This window comes from Helianthus annuus, chromosome 17 (assembly GCF_002127325.2).
Source record: "Helianthus annuus cultivar XRQ/B chromosome 17, HanXRQr2.0-SUNRISE, whole genome shotgun sequence".
In the NCBI taxonomy this organism is placed as follows: Eukaryota; Viridiplantae; Streptophyta; class Magnoliopsida; order Asterales; family Asteraceae; genus Helianthus; species Helianthus annuus.
Genome location: NC_035449.2, coordinates 32,900,871 through 32,921,742, shown reverse-complemented (window position 1 = coordinate 32,921,742; position 20,872 = coordinate 32,900,871). Strand labels below are relative to the sequence as shown.

The 20,872-nt window shown below is 40.4% G+C and overlaps 1 protein-coding gene across 1 annotated transcript; it reads right to left on the bottom strand.

The window, feature by feature from the left end:
• Window positions 1-2,614: 2,614 nt before the first annotated feature.
• On the bottom strand, window positions 2,615-6,988 carry LOC110923963. The gene has a single exon (XM_022168014.1). It carries the CDS (start codon window positions 6,986-6,988, stop codon window positions 2,615-2,617), a length of 4,374 nt encoding a protein of 1,457 aa, XP_022023706.1.
• Window positions 6,989-20,872: the final 13,884 nt, after the last annotated feature.

The window sequence follows — 20,872 nt, the reverse complement described above, 5'->3', positions numbered from 1 at the left end:
AAGAGTGACCGTAAGTTTCGGTTCTTTACGCCCCCTTCGGCTCCTTTACTTAATTGCTTTGCTAACTCTTTATTTGTTTTGGAAATGTAGGTGCTGCAATGTCGCTTCTTGATGCTTTGAAGGTTCCGAGCATGGACGTCTTTGACTTTGATTTCGAGCAGCAGGAGGATGTTCCGTTCATGAAACAGGTGGCACCCTCTGCTCATCCCGTCCGTGGTCAGGCTGATCCGAACATACCCGCATCATCCGCTGCTGAGACGACTTCTTCTGTTCCGAAGGATTCATCTGAACAAGCCGCTGCTGAAACGGTTTCCCATATTCCGGCATCTTCTAAGGAGGCTGGAGGTTCGTCCGGATCTCATGCTGGGCGGAAGTCTATTCTCGATGATGTGGATGATGATCCAGAGATCCGTAGCCTGGATGAGGCCCTCCTGCATCGGCCTTCATCTTTGAAGAGTAAGAGCGTCGGGGCGGATACTGACCTGGTAATCCGATCCCGCAAGAGGAAGGGTGAGTCGGTTCAGATACGTTCTTTCGATTCTCTCCCAATGCCAAAATTGAAGAAAACGAAAGGGAGTTCTTATTCCGAAGGCACTGTGATGGAGGAGCTTGACGAACATCTTTCTGGGGGTAAGAGTTCAAGGGAGGAGGCAGCCTTAGCTCGTAGTAAACCGACTCCAGTTTATTCAGGTGGCTTTGTCCCTGATAGCGAAGTGGAGAGCATGGAGATGGAGAATCCGGTGGGTGTGGATAAGGGCAAAGCCCATAGCGAGCCGAAGGTGGTCACTTTTTCAGGTACGCACTTAGGCTCATCTTTGGGTCCGGACTATTTTATGGATGATGAGGAAGATCAAGTGTCTTCGCTTCCCTCATCTTGGTTCGGACCTGAGTTGATGTCCTTTTTTCGATATGCAGATCTGTTCTTGGATGACATGGAGATTGACCCATCGACTGCTGAGGAGAAATTTACTCCCGAATGGGACATCCGGAACAAAGATACAGTGATGGACGTTCTGACCGCTAGGACGATGCTCTTTAATATAAACACTCCGATGGATCATGTTCGAAGCCGAAAGATGAAGAATCCGGATCTGGGGGCCGCAGTTTTGACTAACCAGGCTTAATCTAACATCTTCGTGACAGAACTTTACCGTAGGTGGGTTGAAGCGGAATCCGTGCGGGAGAATTTGGAGAAGGAGGTTCGTTCGCTGAAACGTAAAATTCTCAAGAGCCCGGAGGTGGAAAAGAAAGTAGCTCAGCTGACCCAAAGACCTTCGTACTCAACAAGAAAAGGTCACTTCTTTGATGGCTCTGAATCAATCGTCGCAGGCGGCTGCTGCGGCCGCTGCTGAGGACAGGGATAAAATTTCTTCGGAGTTCAAAGTATTTTCTGAATCCATGAAACAAAAGGACGAAGAGCATAAGGCGGTTTTGGCGAAAATGGAGGAATCTCTCAACGGTGCTCGTCTTGCATACGAGAGTATGATGGCTGGTACGTTCGTCTTTCTGTTTTACTAAATTCTCATTTCTTCTGTTTTTTTTTTTTAACTTTTTCCCCAGAGCGTGATGCGCTTAAAACAGGGGAAGCTGATTTGAAAGATCGTCTGGGGGAGATGGAGGCCGAGAATGCTTCTCTAAGGACAGAAGTGGATGATCTCCGCGAGACAAAAGTTTGGATGCTTACGGAAGGAGCCCAGCTTCTAGCAAAGAATATTCACAAGGGCAAGGAGATGACTGCTGCCGTGGCTGGAGTAAATAATGCAATGAGTGCGGTGGGCATTAATTCGGGCTTGCATTCCGGCTACGTCCATGCTTTGCAGAAAAAGACTCCTTTCAAAGAGGTTCCCTTGTTGAATCGTAATGCTACGGAGGAGCTTAAGGTGGCGGTCACTTGCTTTGATACTCTCAAGTTTCCAGTGATAGAAGACCTTCCGAAGCTTAGCGACGCACCCCTTCCTGAAATTAAGAAGGCCCTACGTTTCGCTAGTGATGATTCTGCGAATGAATGAGGTGGACATGCCCGGCTTCTTGGGGTATGCACCTTGGGTGTTTTTAGTTAGTCCGGATGAACGAAAAGCACGTTCGGTACCTTGACAGATGTCCTGTTTTTTGGACTTGTAATGATGTTTTTACCTTTGTTTATTATCCTTTTGTGAATGATATTAATACTTATTCCGGTTGTTTATGTCCGGTTTATATTTGATGTAACTACTTTACGCATGCGTCCATGTTAGTGGTGTACATTTTGAATTTTCTAGAACGTTCTCTTGTTAAATGCGGATCCGTTTTGTTTTATTAAGGATAATTTGAAGGAAATACGAACGATGCCAGTTCGTCTTTTCCTTTTAAGGTTGGAGCCCTGGATTCGGCCGATGAGTATTCATAAGTTGCAACTTTTATTAGAGAAATCTAACATTTTATTTACTAGGTTCGGAGTTTAAATTTCTCCGATAGATGCAAAGTAAAAAACATTTTTAATCAATCCGCAGGTACGACCCTCTGCGGTTCTTGTAATTTAACTTGTGCGGGAAAAAACATCCGCTTTACAGGAAAATTGAAAAGATGACGGAGCTCATAGCTTCCATTTTACAATTATTTGTTTCAAAATAACCTTCTAAAGATAACATTTTTTTAGGTGCACTCCGTTCCAAGTACGTGGAACGGAGGTTCCATCCATCTTGCTTAAAGTGTACGCGCCGTCTTTTCCTGCTGTTTTGATCTGGGAAGGTCCTTCCCATTTGGGAGCTAACTTCCCCGTTCCTTCAGTTAAGCTCGCTTCATTGTTCCGCATAACATATTCTCCGATTTTGAACCGGGTTTCTTTAATTTTGGAGTTGTAGTGTTTTTCCAACTCTTTTTTATACTTGGCTTCCCGGATTGCCGCAAGTTCTCTCCTCTCTTCAATTAAATCGAGGTTTAGACGGAGTTCTCGTTCATTCTCTTGCTGGCTCAATTGTATGCGGGGCGTGGGGATCCCTACTTCTGCGGGTATGACAGCTTCGGTGCCGTATGTCAAGCTGAAAGGAGTTTCCTTGTTGCTCGTTTTAGGCATGGTTCGGTGTGCCCATAGGACGTGCGGAAGCTCGTCTGCCCAGGAGACGCCTTCCTTCCCCAACCGCTTTTTAATGCCTTCCACAATACTCCGGTTGGCTCTTTCCACTTGCCCGTTGGCCTGGGGGTGGGCCACCGAAGCGAAGCTCTGTTCGATGTTCATTCTTTGGCACCATGTTTTAAACGGCTTCTCCGCAAATTGTTTTCCGTTGTCGCTCACTATGCAAAGAGGCATTCCGAACCTGCACACTATGTTTTCCCATGCGAACCTCAGCACTTGGTCTCCTGTGATCGTCCTGAGGGGTTTAGCTTCGACCCATTTAGTGAAATAGTCGATGGCAACCAGCAGGAATCTTACCCCCCCTGTGGAGACAGGGAAAGGACCTACGATGTCAATTCCCCATTTCTGAAACGGCCAGGCCGAGGTTACAGGAACGAGATTGTTTTTGGCACGATGGCTTATGGGGGCGTGGCGTTGGCAATCTTCACATGATTGGAGCTCATTTATCGCGCTTTGGTGCATTCCTGGCCAGAAATAACCGGCATTCATGATTTTTGCTATAACCATCCTCGGTCCCGCGTGGATGCCGCATATTCCCCAATGGATCTCCCTTATAACGTAACTTGCTTCCTCTGGTGTTAGGCATTTTAGGAGCGGACCTAAAAAGGTTTTCCTGTAGAGTTGACCATCGTGCATCTGATATTGCAGCGCTTTCACTTTTAACTTCCGTGCCTGAGCCTTGTCTTCTGGAAGCATCCCATTTTTCAAGTAATCTACGATCGGAGTCATCCAAGACTTTTCGGACATGGAAACTGACATGACTGACTTCGTCTGTTGGATGGCCGGAATCTGCAGGGTCTCGACTAGAACCTCTTTTGATAAATGACAGAATGCTACGGATGCCAGTTTGCTCAAGGCATCGGCTTTTTTGTTTTTGCTCCTCGGTATGTGCACTATTTTGCAGGAATCGAAAGAGGAGATTAAACTATTGACCTGCTGAAGATACCGAACCATATTATCCTCTCGTGCCTCGTACTCGCCGCTGACTTGATTGGCTACCAATAATGAATCGACATGAGCTAACACGGAGGTTGCACCTGCTTTGGCTGCGGTTTGCAGGCCTGCAAGGAGAGCCTCATACTCTGCTTCATTATTTGACGTCTTAAATTCGAAACGCAATGCGTAAGTATACTCTATTCCCTCCGGATCTATTAGGATTAACCCTGCTCCCGACCCTTCTTTACTGGAGGCCCCGTCCGTGTACAGGTTCCATACTTTTGGTAAGATGGGTTTTTCCTTGGTGCTTTCTCCGGTTGGGACCTCGGTAAGGAAATTTGCCACTGCCTGTCTTTTTACTGGACCTCTGGTACGATAGGTGATATCGAAGGCACTGAGCTCTATTGCCCATTTGGTGAGACGTCCGGAGACCTCTGGCTTCCTGAGGATTTGTTGGATCTGGAGATCAGTCTGTACTTCTATATTGAAAGCTTGGAAGTACCTTCGGAGGCGTCTGGAAGCATGTACCAAGGCGAGTGCCAATTTTTCGATCATCGGGTACCGAGTTTCATAGTCTTTCAGGATACGGCTCACGTAATAGACCGGGATTTGTGCCTGGTTCCGGTGTACTACGAGTACTGCACTTATCGCAAAGTGGGAAGCGGAGAGATACACCGTGACAGTTTCTCCAGTAGCTGGTGCGGTTAAAGTGGGTAAGGATCCGAGGCATACCTTCAACTCTTGAAATGCCGAATCCGCTTCTGACGTCCACTCTATTTGGCCTTTTGCCGTTCGTTTTTTCAATACATTCATGAAAGGGATAGAGCGATCTGCCGCTTTTGAAACAAAGCGGTGAAGGGCGACGAGTTTTCCATTTAGAGATTGGATCTCTTTGATAGTTTTAGGAGGCTGCATGGAGATTACCGCTTTGATTTTATCAGGATGCGCCTGGATTCCGGATCGTGTAACCCACACCCCGAGGAATTTTCCCTCTTCTAAGCCGAAAGAGCATTTTTTGGGATTGAGTTTTAGGTTGATACTCCGAAGCCTTGTAAAGGTTTCGAGTTTGTCATCTATCATGTCGTCTTCGGCCCGGCTTTTTATGACCATGTCATCGACATAGATCTCCAAGTTTCTTCCGATCTGATCTTTGAACGCTTTATCCATTAATCTCTGGTACGTGGCTCTGGCGTTTTTTAAACCGAATGGCATTTTAGTATAACAAAACAGACCCTCATTTGTTACAAACGCGGTCTTATCTTCGTCTTCCGAAGCCATTTGGATTTGATGATAACCCTTATACGCATCTAGGAAGCACTTAAGACGGAAACTTGAGAGGGAGTCTATCTTTAAATCAATCTCCGGCAGAGGATAGCAGTCCTTTGGGCACGCATTGTTTAGATCGGAAAAATCAACGCACATTCTCCGGGTTTTGTCTTTCTTGGTTACCATCACTGGATTGGAGACCCAAGTTTGGTAACGTACCTCTCTTATAATACCGGCGCTCAGCAACTTTCGTACGTCTTCGGAGATGGCCTTGTTATGAGCCGGAGCCATGTTTCTTTTTCTCTGGGCTACTGGTTTTATTGAGTGCGACACTTTTAACTTATGTTCGGCCAAACACCGGGGAACTCCAACCATGTCGGAGGTTTGCCAGGCGAATACGTCGAGTGAATTGGACAGTAGTTTCCACAACTTCTTCTTGGTTTGCTTGGGAAGTTGAGCCCCGATTGCAATTTTTTGTTCAGGAAAGTGTGGGTGTATAGCCCATTCTTCCGTGAGAGTATTAGGAGGCTCGGCATTACCATCGCTTTGTCGTATTTCGGCTACACCGATCGTTGATTCGGAGTACAGTGTTGCTATCCCTGCTTCGGTGGGGAATTTTAACGCTCCATGTATGGTAGAACTGATAATTCCGAAGGCGCACATACCAGGTCTTCCGAGTATGACGTTGTGGACGGACCTTTCTTCAACCACTAGATACGTCAAGTTGACAGTTCGAATCAAACTTCCTTCCCCCATCGTCGTTGGCAGAATGATTTGGCCTAAAGGCTGGACCACCTCTCCGGAGAAACTGACCAAAGGCATTGATACTCGGAGCAATTTCGCCTTTGTCTGTGGGGCTAACTGTTGAAAGCATTGCTTGCACATAATCTCGGTGGCGCTTCCGCTGTCCACGTATACTCTTCGAACCTTGTGTCCTGCAATGATAGCGGACACTATGACCGGTCCGTCCTTGATATCTTCCAGACTGACGGGCGGGAAACCAATGGGTTGCTGCATCCAGGCGGCCAAGTGCTGATTGGACCGCTTGATGCCTTGATTGTTCACCCTACGGATCATGCAAATTGCTGGTTGATTGTTCGGATTATCTCCCGAATTCCCTGAAGATTTTCCTTCCTTTACTTCTTTGACTAGATGCGATAGCTTTCCGGACCGTACTGCCTTTTCTATTTCTTGCTTCAAAGACCAACAGTCATCTGTATTGTGACCCCGAGCATGATGGTAGTCACAATATTTCTTGGAATTTTTGTCTCCTGGGTTTCGAAGTTTTGGTGGAGCGGGGAAATTTGCCCCTTCCGCACTGAGAATTTCACTGGGAGTTTTGGAGAGATCCGATAAATTGTAAAATCTTGACCCGGAGCTTTTCCCGCGTGGAGGTCTGTCATTTCTACCGTAAGGGTGTGATCGTCCCCTGCTTCCCGATGGGGTCTTATCAAACACCGACCCACCATTTTTCTTCCATGAAGACATCTTGTGATCTGACTCTGGAGCAGGATTACATGCGTTCTTGCCTCGAGCGAAAGCTCTGGCCCGTTCCATGAGTACCTCCATCGTCTTTGGGAGATTTTCGTGCAATTTTTCGACTAGCTGATTATTCCGAACGCCGTGACAGAATCCGGAGATACGTAGTTGGTCAACTACCCCACTGATCTGCATGCTTTCCCGGTTAAACCGGTCAATGAAACTGTCTAAAGATTCTCCGTCCTTTCTTCGGATGTTGTGGACTTCGGTAATTTCTTTAGAGTAGTGCCTTTGCTGGCTGAAATTTTGGAGGAATAGCCTTCGGAACTCCTCAAAGTCGTTGATCTCACCTTCGTTCAACGCATCAAACCATACTCATGCGGCTCCAGTTAGAGTTTGTGCGAACATAAAGCACCATGCTGGCATCGGCCATTGTTCAACTCGTGCAGCTCCGTCAAAATCGAACATATGATCATCCGGATCAGTTGTGCCATCATACTTTTTCACCGTAGTTGGCATTTTGAGCTTCGGAGGAAGTTTAGCATGTGTTATACGAGCACTAAACTTTGACTTGGCTGTCATAGAAACTGGATGGTACGGCTTGGTAAGTTCCGGATCGCTAATTACATCCATCTGTGTTTCATTTCGCATAGTCATTGCTGGTGAAGGCCCGGAGGAACCTTGTACATATCCAGTATAAGTTTCCGAAGTGACGACTGTGGAAAATGTAGGAGGGGTGATCATTGTGGGACCCATAGTCCCCGTTGGAGCTTCTTCATGAAAGAGCCTGGTTCGCAAACCGAGGATCTGTTCATCTCTGGCCTGTTGTGCTTTTAATCTTCGTAGAAGACTTGCATTTTTGGCGAGAAATTCTGCATCGAACTCTGATGTTTGCGAAGTAGGAAGTAAGATAAATGGCAAGGTTGTTCCTGGACCTGAGCTTAAAGTAGCTGAGGTCGTAGAGACAATACTTGCTGGTGCAGTAACTTGTGTACTAACAGCCGTGGATCCCGGATTCAAAGAACCTGGGGCCGCCATTTGTCAGTTCTTTGCTCAAGAAGTTCACTAAAGTGAAGGACTAAGAGCTTTAAGATCGGATGGCGCCAATTGAAGAACCAAAAAACCAAGTCTAGGCCGAAGCCTGTAAATGAGGATTTGGATCTTGTTAAGGATTGAGAAAGGTTCCTACAAAACAGAAAACCGTTAGGCTCGCCGCAGAGATGGGAGGGCCCCTCTGCGACCACCCTCCGGCGTGAGGATAAGTATTGGTAGAGAGAGAAAGTAGAGAGAGAAAATAGGGACGAAGGTTCAGAGAAATCGTACTTGGATTTGTACTTGAAGGGGTATTTATAATAGTCAACTGAGATGACGTCATTCGTCTTCGGAGCCTTTTGGTACGGGGCGGACATGCTTTGGATGTCCGCCCAAGTGGAGTCCGGTTCGTCTCAGGGATCACGTCCGGCTTCGGACATGTGTCTTCAATAAGGATGTTTAGAGATGCCCCGTTGTTCAAGTTCGTATTTAGGGTGAGAGGGGTGGTTACTTCTTGAGGGTAACTTCTCGTCAATGATTTCTTGCCATGTTAACTTTCCTCTCCAACTTCCCTCTTGCCCTTAATCACAAGGGATGGTTCACCCAAACCATTTTTTTTTCAAAACAAAAAAAGAAAAAGAAAAATGTATTATTGGTTGGAAAAGAGGGGGCCCACTATACACCCCTCTCTCCTCTTCCCTCCTCTGCCCTTGTGTGGTAACCATTCACCGAAATTAACCTAATTCAGGTGAGGGAAGGATCGGCGGCGGTATTGCCACGCGGTGAAAGCCCACCCTGTACCCTTCCTCGCACCCACGCCGTTCAACCTTAGGGATCTATGGGATTGAAGTTTGTGAGAAACACTTGCAAACACCTAAAATTGAGCATTTCTTAATGTGTGTATGTATATATATATTTTATAAATCTCGGTTTATTTTTTATAGGATTTTATTTATATTTAAGGGTTTTTTACGTATTTTCCCCTAGTAACCTGGCTTATTACGTATTTCCTAATAAAAAAAAACAATTATATATTTCTCCTTCCTAACTCATATATATTACATACTTCCCCTTTTCATTATAATTACTCTTAAAAATGACCATTTTACCCTTAATAAACAATTAAATAAATATACATTTTTTCCTCTTTCTAATATCATCAATCATTTCATTCCTGTGAAATTCATTATAAATGTTTGGATTTTTTTTAAATATAAGTGAGACAAATAAACATATACAAATCTAAGTTATTAGTTAGTAATCATTGTTTTTTAAATTAATTTAAAGTATGAGGTAACAGTGAAAAAAAACTCATTAAATAATATAACATAGTTTCACAATTATACAATTTAGAGTAAATTGCAATTTGCGTCTCTATGGTTTGGTGGCAGGATCAACTGTGACATCTATGCCTCTATGATCATCATACAAGTACGAATCCAATGAAATCTTGTGTTTCAATCTTGGAATTTGTACAAATACATGTTACCTTTGCACATATCAATTCTCGTTCGATTTCGAGCTCTAAATCGCTATCTGGAAAGTTATACGCGAACTGATGCGTAAACGTAACCAATTTAACGCGACAAACACTCCGGAACAGTGACATAGGCTTAACATACCTTAAATAATCTTCACATAACTTAGAATAAGTTTTGGAGGGTTTGGTGTGTCGAAATCAAGTTTATTCGATCGCAGGGACTATTTGCGTCAAACTGCGAAAGTATGCCGATTTGTATAGTAACGAACATTCCGGCACTTGATCATAAGTTATACATACCCTAAACATCCTTTACATAGCTTAGAAATAGGATTTGAGGGGTTTGGTATGCGAAAATAAACTTATTGGTCAATCAGGGACTAAAAGCGTCAAAAAGTGCATAAGTTTGCATTTACGCGCATATCTTACGTTCTGAACATATCCGAACATCCAAAAATTTTTGTAATCATTAAAATAATTTATTTTAGTGATTAGAATGCAAAAATACCATTCGTCGTGTAATTTGGATCATTTTTGCGTCCGTTCGAGTTTTCGTCGTAATTAACCGAATAACGCAACCGTACGACCAAACGAACCGACATCCGAGATGTTTTTGAGCATATTTCATGTTCTTTATACTTTAACTTCATTGTAGATCCTTGAAATAGGTTTAACGGGGCTTAAACACGTCGAAAATGCATCAAAAACAAAGTTTTGGACATGCAGGGACTAAAACTGACAATCTGTCAAAGTAGTCTAGGAGGGGTGCGTAAGACCATGTGTGGGTCTACGCGGCCCGCGACAGATTGTCAGACACAAGCATTGAATCTGGTCATTTGAGCTGGTTTAAATGGTTTTGATCACTGATTTGGAATACCATTTAATGGTTTTTGATGTCCCCTTGTATTGTAAACCATGAGCAACACTTGTAAGGTCCAGATTAAAGCCCGAATTATGAGAAATGATCCTAACGGTTCTTGAAATTCTGTAAATACCCACTTGATTTCATTCATTCAACTAACACTTTGATTCAATCTGCTCTAAGTTAGAGTTTTATACTTCATACCTGAGTAATTTGAATCAAATCTTCCTTGCTTGGACCTTTTGTAAGCTTCTTTCATGTTTTTTATGCATTTCAAGCATGAAAGTCAAACAGTGTTTGACTTTCTGCTTTGACCAGTCTTTGGTCAACACAAAGTTCGTTTGAACTTTGTAACGTGAGCGTAATCACGATGGTTATAGTCCCTTGTGACTATACCTACTGATTACCACGTTGATTAGGCGTAGTGACGAGTCATAGTTTCGGTCAAAATACGTGTTTATGTGTATTTTGCAACGAAGCTATTTTTGGGTATCAAAACACTTTGTTTTGATATCAAACTTGTTTTCTAACTTAGTTAAACATGTTTAACTCGTCACTTTTAGTCTAGTGCTTGTTTAGGGTCATAACGTCAAGCGGTCTAAACCACCGCTTAGACTTTCGAACCCGACCCGTTTGGTCGATCATTAGGATCCGACTAAGCATATTATGTGACTATAGTTGTATAGGGAATAACCTTCCGAGGTTATACCTTATGGTCACTTAGTTTAATTAGTTGTATGATAGGTAGTTTATATGCCTTAGGTAAATGACCAAATTGCCCTTTTCATGCATAATTGGTATTTAAACATATGTAACTTAAATTTTTGCCACTTAATCTGATTATGCAACATATTTAAACTTGTTAGGGCATATAATACTTATCATAGGACAAGTTAGGTGTCTCGAACGCGCATTTGCGCAAACGACGCGTTAAAGTAACGTAAGCTACCTTAATGGGTCATAACGGGTCGTAAGCCTTAGGATAGGTTCCGATTTAGAATGTAGGCTTTGTTAAACCATATCACATGAGTTCCAATACTCATTTGGTTTACGAGAACTCATTCTATCCGATCTTCTGATTTAGGTCCGGTTTATTAACATAGTTACCTATATTAGGTGCCGATTGATTCCGTGATCCTTTGAGCATTGTTTGGTTGTTATATCAAGACTTCTAAGCAATATCAAGTGAGTACATAGTCCCCTCCTTACTGTTTTCAAATATTTTGGGGTGATACACATGTGTCTACTTGTTATTTTCGTGCTTTCGTGACGCATACTTGCTACGTTTATTAGTACGCATATATTACATGATTTCATTTATGCTTTGCTATGTATGTTAATTTAGCATACTTTGTACATTGTTCTCACATAACATGCTTACGTTTGGTATAGCATTTGATTGAACCTAAGATTTTACCTATGGGGTTGAGTAAATTCGTTTATTCACCATACAAGACTTTAATTGTTATCTGACGTTGGTTTGACAAGACATTTTTGGTGGTTTATTCTGGTAAGTGATTTAAATAACGATGCGTGTGTAATATGATAAAAGCATGGTGGATACGCCACTGGTACTTCCTATATATAAGTGCTTTTATGATATTACATATCGCAGCGCTATCTAAACCACTTCGACAGATACAAAGACATGATACACTTTATACAAACGACATATTCATACAAGACATTGCTTTACAAACGACATATCTTATACAAGCTTATTTTTACTTGGTTATTTATTTAGCCATGCATTATCCTTTTATAACATCTGATTTCCTTATCGAGTTTCATAAGATTTTATAAAAGAAAACGTTTTACAAAGATTCATGACTACCTTTTTGGTTAAACATTTCTTTCAACTTCCAGTCATGAATTCTTCGACAACAAAGCCTATGTATCTCACAGGCATTTTTATGATGACGTAACTATTTTCACATGTGTTTCAGGAGCTATTGCATGATGATGTCTGTGACACACTTAGGCGGATCTGGGCCTTAGTGACTTAAAAATATGAAAGACAGTTTAATTCATGTTATGTTTCTGTAATTTCTTAGTGAATGTAAACACTTTAATTAATGAAATCAAACTTTAAATTCCATTTGTTATGAAATAATGATTCTGGTACGACACTCCCCGATGTTTTCGCCGTTATTTGTTGTTTTACGCGGTCGGGGTGTGACAGAAAAGTTGGTATCAAAGCTCATGGTTATAGGGAATTAGGTTATTAGTAATGCTTTGACCTAGTCTATAACCTTCCTAGGACCCTAACGCGAGTTTACTTGCATTTAGATCTTAAAACAATACCGTCACCTATCTTTAGGTGACAACCACAACAAGAACACAAAATACAAATCCGTTTTGAAAACCAATCATCCATTCTTGGATGATTTATTATAAGGTTTTGAACCTTCAAAGTTTTCAAAATCTCATCAAAGTTTGAGTCTTTATAATGTGAACACGTGCAATCTGGAAGGGTGGATGCCTGTACCCCGAGCTTTCTGTCTAAGGCTAGAGTGTTCGTACAAATCCACATAATCGGACCAGTCATTCTTACCTGGTAACTCTTGGGGTGAGTGTCCACTTATATGTTAAAGCATGTCTTCGCGATACATTATGATGATCCATTTACTTTGATTAGTCACCGTGTCGTTTGTTTGTTTTAAATAACAAACAAATGATCACAATCCTTATGTCTTATCGATATTCTTTTAAGCATCAAATTATTACTATCCGATATCATCTCACTCGTTTCTCATGTTTCCTTGTTCTTCTTAGAGTATGCCTCCCCGATGAGATGCACAACCCCAATCTAACGCCGAACTCGCAGCCATTATCACCCAGTAGATCGCTGCTGTGCTTCCGCACCTAATAACTCAGATTAATCAAGCGAACAACAATAACAACAATGCTCAATGTAGCTTCAAAACTTTCAATTCGGCTAAACCACTAAAGTTTTCTGGGTCTCAAGGAGCAACTGCACTTCTACAATGGTTCGAGAGCCTGGAGAGCACATTTAGACATGTTCAGTGTCTAAATGAGCGAAAGGTTGAGTTTGCGTCCAGTGTTTTCGAGAAACGTGCTCTAACATGGTGGAACGGTGTAATGAGGGATATGGGTGCAGATGTGGCAATGGCACAAACCTGGGAAGAGCTTCGAGCTCTAATGATGAAGGAGTTTTGTCCTCGTCATGAACTTAGGTCAATGGGAATGGAATTAGATGATCTTAAACAAGACAGCGGCGAACACCGTGCTTATACTGACCGGTACGAAGAATTGAGCTTGTTGTGTCTAACTATGGTTACGCCTTTGGATAAGGCGATTGAAAAGTACATTGATGGCCTCCCTGACCCAGTTCAGGACATCGTTACTGGTAGCAACCCTACTACCGTCAGACAGGCCATTGAACTATCTGCTACCATGACTGAATCTCAGATCAGAAAGGGTAATCTCTTCCGAAAAGGCGACAAGAAACAAGCAGCTAGTACTACTCATGAGGAAAACAAGGAAAACAAAACCGAACCTTCTAAGAAGCGTAAGGCTTCACAAAACTATGCGATTGCTGCTCAACCTAACCAAAACACTCACAACCAACCAGCTCAACCTCCTGCAAGGAAACCTTATGCCGGTACTGCACCGATATGCAACAAATGTAATGCACACCACCTAGCTCACCTACAATGTCGTCTGTGTGCATCATGTGGGCGACTCGGTCACCTGGCAAATGCTTGTCGATTTAACCCAAATCAAGGTGGTCCAAACCAACCTCAAGTCAACCCTGCTCAAGCTCGCTTTCCACCTGGATCGTGCTATAACTGTGGTGATCTTACTCACTAATGGAATAATTGCCCAAGACTTGTTAACGCAAATCCAGTGCGTGGACGAGTGTTTAACATAAACGAGGCAAACGCAAATGACAATGCAGCAGTAAACAATTAGACCTTTATGTTTTCCCTTGTTGTTATCTTTGACGCTTGAAACAATTCAGTTGTTATATAAATAAATTTATTGTTTCACTTTTATGTGCAAGACTGATACGATTGTGTGTATGTGTGACATACCCCTACGATAACCGAGGCCAAGGAACCTTGTTTCTTGCAAAACAAACTACCCTTGTAGTTTCCGCATTTATGTGACCACTCGCGATCTCCACGAAAATCCTAAGTACTTGTTTTCTTTCTAAGAATCAAAGTACAAGGTACAAGCTACAACTCTGGACGAATACCCAAAGTACCACTTTAAATCCTTGCTTGAATATCTAAGGGTACTTTTCATAAGACCTTCAAAAATCTCATGCGATATGTCTATGTACATATCACTACATTCGGGTTTTTATAAACAACATGCATAGCATATGTTTTCAAAACGTTCTTTCATGATTTCGAAAATATTTCATATGATCTGAAAACAATTTAACAAAGTGTATTTACTTAATATATCAAGTGCATGATTTCAAAAAACATTATGCATGTTTTCAAAAACCATATACATGATTTCAAAACTATTTCACCTGATTTTAAAACATTTTATAAACATATTTACCTAATACACCTACCACATGATTTCAAAAGCGTTACATAAAGTTTCAAAAAAATTAAACACATTTTCCAAAGAACCCGTTGCATAGTTTTCAAGAACATTCTGCTCATATGTTGACTTAACATACGTAGTACACGACCTCCAAATTCTGCTTCATAATGTCACCTTGGCATATCTAGCACCTTGACTTCATAAACATTTTACCTCATGTTTTGATTTAAGCACATCTAGAATAAGGTTTCGAAACATCTTTCGCTACACGGATTCCAAAATCCTTATAGGATCTTCCTATTTTCATAGTTAAATCCTTGTGGAAATTCGAAGCGCAAAATCAAAGTCCAGGGATTGAATTACTGGCATACTTTAAATAACCATGTTCAAATCAATAACAAGTTTACAAACAAAATTATAACAAGTTGATAACAAATTGATGACCAAGTTAACAGTTATGTGTTTATGTGTAAATCAAATTACTCACTATCCAAGGGTACAATCTTAAATCCTTAATGGGCTTCTATGTAATAGTTAAGACCCTTGGATTGTAAAGTACAATTCCAATGTTAAAGAGACCTCTTCGGTGGTCTAGTTAAAGAGATTGATTCGTCAATCTAGTTAAAGATATCATTCGTTGATATAGTTAAAGAGACCCCTTGGGTGGTCTAGTTAAAGAGATTGATTCGTCAATCTAGTTTAAGACATCACTCGTTGATGTAGTTAAAGAGACCTCTTGGGTGGTCTAGTTAAAAAGATTGATTCGTCGATCTAGTTAAAGATATGATGTGTTGATATAGTTAAAGAGACCTCTTGGGTGGTCTAGTTAAAGAGATTGATTCGTCGATCTAGTTAAAGATATCATGTGTTGATATAGTTAAAGAGACCTCTTGGGTGGTCTAGTTAAAGAGATTGATTCGTCGATCTAGTTAAAGATATCATGTGTTGATATAGTTAAAGAGACCCCTTGGGTAGTCTAGTTAAAGAGATTGATTCATCAATCTAGTTAAAAATATCATTCGTCAATATAGTTAGAAAGACCCTCTGATGGTCTAGTTCAAGAGGTCATTCGTTGATCTAGTTAAAAAGATCCTTTGGTGACCTAATTGAAGAGACCCTTTGGTGGTCTGTTTAAAGAGGTCATTCGTTGATCTAGTTAAAGAGACTCTATGGTAGTCTAGTCAAGTCACCACAGGATTATTCATTTGATTTTCCTTCCCCTGCACATTATAAAATGAACTGCGCGGACTATGCGAGGAATTACGTAATGATGGATGCATACGTAATTATGGAATTCAGTGCACAGAAACCACAACAAGTTTTGTCATGTGTAAATTTAATTTACTAGAAGTTCTAGACCTTGACCGATGTTGTTTTTATGCTATACTCTCCGACTTCAAATTTCGAGCACACACAAGTTTCCTCTAAATTAAATTTCGGGACGAAATTTCCTAAAGTAGGGGAGAATATGACATCTATGCCTCTACGATCATCATACAAGTACGAATCCAATGAAATCTTGTGTTTCATTCCTGGAATTTGTACAAAATACATGTGACCTTTGCACATATAAATTCTCGTTCGATTTCGAGCTCTAAATCGCTCTCTAGAAAGTTATACGCGAACTGATGCGTAAACGTAATTAGTTTAGTGCGAAAAACACTCCGGAACAGTGACATAGGCTTAACATACCTTAAATAACCTTCACATAACTTAGAAATAAGTTTTGGAGGGTTTGGTGTTTCGAAATCAAGTTTATTCGATCGCATGGACTATTTGCGTCAAACTGCGAAAGTATGCCGATTTGTATAGTAACGAACATTCTGGAACTTGATCATAAGTTAAACATACCGTAAATATCCTTTACATAGGTTAGAAATAGGCTTTGAGGGGTTCGGTATGCGAAAATAAACTTATTGGTCAATCAGGGACTAAAAGCGTCAAAAAGTGCATAAGTTTGCATTTACGCGCATATCTTACGTTCTGAACATATCCGGACATCCAAAAAATTTTGTAATCATTAAAATAATTTATTTTAGTGATTAGAATGCAAAAATACCATTCGTCGTGTAATTTGGATCGTTTTTGCGTCTGTTCGAGTTTTCGTCATAATTAACCGAATAACGCAACCGTACGACCAAACGAACCGACATCCGAGATGTTTTTGAGAAAATTTCATGTTCCTTATACTTTAACTTCATTGTAGAGCCTTGAAATAGGGTTAACGGGGCTTAAACACGTCGAAAATGCATCAAAAACAAAGTTTTGGACATGCAGGGACTAAAACTGACAATCTGTCAAAGTAGTCTAGGAGGGGTGCGTAAGACCATGTGTGGGTCTATGCGGCCCGTGACAGACTGTCAGACAGAAGCATTGAATCTGGTCATTTTAGCTAGTTTTGATGGTTTTGATCACTGATTTGGAATACCATTTAATGGTTTTTGATGTCCCCTTGTATTGTAAACCATGAGCAACACTTGTAAGGTCCAGATTAAAGCCCAAATTACGAGAAACGATCCTAACGGCTCTTGAAATTCTACAAATACCCACTTGATTTCATTCATTCAACTCACACTTTGATTCAGTCTGCTATAAGTTGGAGTTTTATACTTCATAACTGAGTAATTTGAATCAAATCTTCCTTGCTTGGACCTTTTTGTAAGCTTCTTTCATTCTTTTTATGCATTTCAAGCATGAAAGTCAAACAGTGTTTGACTTTCTGCTTTGACCAGTCTTTGGTCAACACAAAGTTCGTTTGAACTTTGTAACGTGAGCGTAATCACGATGGTTATAGTCCCTTGTGACTATACCTACTGATTACCACGTTGATTAGGCGTAGTGACGAGTCATAGTTTCGGTCAAAATACGTGTTTATGCATATTTTACAACGAAGCTATTTTTGGGTATCAAAACACTTTGTTTTGATATCAAATTTGTTTTCTAACTTAGTTAAACATGTTTTAACATGTTTAACTCGTCACTTTTAGTCTAGTGCTTGTTTAGGGTCGTAAAGTTTCGAACCCGACCCGTTTGGTCGATCATTAGGATCCGACCAAGCATATTATGTGACCATAGTTGTATAGGGAATAACCTTCTGAGGTTATACCTTATGGTCACTTAGTTTAATTAGTTGTATGATAGGTAGTTTATATGCCTTAGGTAAATGACCAAAATGTCGTTTTTCATGCATAATTGGTATTTAAACATATGTAACTTAAATTTTTGTCACTTAATCTGATTATGCAACATATTTAAACATGTTAGGGTATATAATACTTATCATAGGACTAGTTAGGCGTCTCAAACGCGCATTTGCGCGAACGACGCGTTAAAGTAACGTAAGCTACCTTAATGGATCATAACGGGTCGTAAGCACTTAGGATAGGTTCTGATTTAGAATGTAGGCTTTGTTAAATCATATCACATGAGTTCCAATACTCATTTGGTTTACGAGACCTCATTCTATCCGATCTTCCGATTTAGGTCTGGTTTATTAACATAGTTACCTATATTAGGTGCCGATTGATTCCGTGATACTTTGAGCATTGTTTGGTTATTATATCAAGACTTCTAAGCAATATCAAGTGAGTACATAGTCCCCTTTTTACTGTTTTCAAATATTTTGGGGTGATACACATGTGCCTACTTGTTATTTTCGTGCTTTCGTGACACATACTTGCTACGTTTATTAGTGTAACGCCCAAATTTACATTCTAAAATGAAATATTATCATACTATTATTTAACAAAATTCGGGCATGACCCGTTCGTATTATGAACAATTCCCTGTAAGACTAACTTGTAATAACTTAAAATACGACACAGCGGAAAATATGAGCCCAAAATTTCATTCTTTATTAGACATAATACTTACAGGAAAGTTCAAATACAAAATTTCATACACTCATTAAAAAGGATTTACCACGATCCATTATATTAATGCTTCAAGACCCATATTTGTCAAACTATGTGACCGATCCTTCCCGTACGATCCTTACTCTTGACCCGATCATCAATCCTCTTATCCTTCATAATAATATTATTTCCTCCCAACCTGCATTCACCACATACATAAACATCATTAAGATTTGGTGACGTCCTTCTTAAATTAAATATATGCAATCAAATAACCACTCCATATTCATTCTTCTCATGCCAGTCTCTTCGAATAAGCTTTCCTGTATAATAATGCATTCCAATTCTTTGAACCTTCACAAGGTCCTTATGGTGTACCTGCATTCTCATTTCATACTAAAGTTCCCGGTTTAGTAACTTAACACTCAAACATATACACATATCCCATCCATTCGTAAGCAATAATTTCCACTTCGTACACAGACGCAATCATACATATAAGTTAAATACATACTTCACTACATGAATATGTACAAACTATACAAACATACACGCTACATAAGACATTTCAAAAGGGTTTGCTAAGACACCCTAAATATAAGCTTACCAATGAAAAGATCATGTACGTAAGAGGCTACATGCATTCTTTCTTCTATTCATAATTACCTAACAGTTCCGACTGACAGAAGGTAATTATTTTCCCTGACGGAATACATATAGACGTTTACAATTGTAACCAAGTGGTTAAGCCTTACAATTCTCAAAAACATAAGAGGGATTAGTTGCAATAACTCTCACTAAAATCAATACCTATTATGTTAATTATTCCATAAGGAAACCTTAATTGAGAAACCCAAGTAATTCTGCATAAACCCTAAAGTTTTTAGAACAATCAAAATCAGGATCAGGGCCCCTAAAACTCAGGGGGGAACCCTAGTTACGATTATCTAAATAAAACGCTGGCAAATTCGAATTTTACGAAGTTGTCAACTCAGCTAGGCTAGTCCCAGACCTGGCTACCCTATAGTGGTCAGGTGTCCTATACGGACCGTAAGGAAAAAAAGTCTTACGGTCCGTAAGCCTGTCCAAATTTGTGTATAAATAGCAGACTTTGGGACTTGAATTCTGGCATTTGAACGACGTAAATTCTCATTACGTAGACTGAGATATCGCAGAAACACTTCTAAAAACACACACGGATCACTAATTGCTGCCGCAATCAGGGTAATAACTCGATCGCTATTACGATTCAACGTCCGATCGATTGTAACTATCCAATGATTGTTTGAGTGCTGCTCAAATTGAGTTTATACTTTGTTATTCATCGTGATTTCGACTTGAATGTTTGAGTGCTGTCCGAACTCGGACTATACTCTGTCATTCGTTGTGAATCCACTGAATTGTTAAGTATTGCACTTTATTAATCGTTGTGAGGGTTTAATCTCGTGAATTATCGTAACTGCTGTATTAGTTACTAACCCCGTTTGTGTGCACTATTATTTAAATTAGGTTAATCAAGGCTAATCAATAAGCTTATACACTGCTCGTTAAATCTGCAATGTGAGTCATTCTCTTTTTATCAACTGTTTTACAAAACTCCAAATTATTTTCAAAGTTATAAATACAGGGATTAAGTCTATGTAATCACCAAGTTACAGCCGGTATGTGGGGTTTTGTATACATTACTTGATAACCGTCACCATTGGACAACGAGTTAGCCAAGGGGTGATATGACCATAGTCACAGACACCATCGGGCAATGAGGCTACCGATGGCTGGTCGAGTGACAAATACTGTGGGTAGTTGGTTTGATATCAGAAACATTGTAATCGCTCTTAATACTATAATTTATAACCAATGTGTCATTTTTAGTAAACTGAATGATTCACTCAGTATTTCCCCGCTGACAAAACCTTTTTCAAACATGTTTCAGGTGATTTATTGTAATCCAAGAAAAGTGCCATGAAGCACTACAAGCATAGAGAAGTGGCTCAATATAAATAAATAATGAAACATGTTTTGTAAAATAAAGATTTCCCAGTGAAATCACCTTATTGTAAATTACAAGGTTTTATCCCTAACTTATGTAAACGGGCAGTTTTAATATTAAAAAGATCATGTTTTAAAAAGACTTCCGCTGTCGCTTAAAATTTAATACCACCGGATTTCCTGCCTCGCGACTCTGGACCTGGTCAAACCGGGGCCGAGGGCCGTGACAGGAAAAGGTGGTATCAGAGCCACTGATTTAAGCTTACTACTGATTTTAGCCTATTAAAGTAATTGAGAAATACTTAGTAATTTCAATTGCCATTCTGTGAATATGT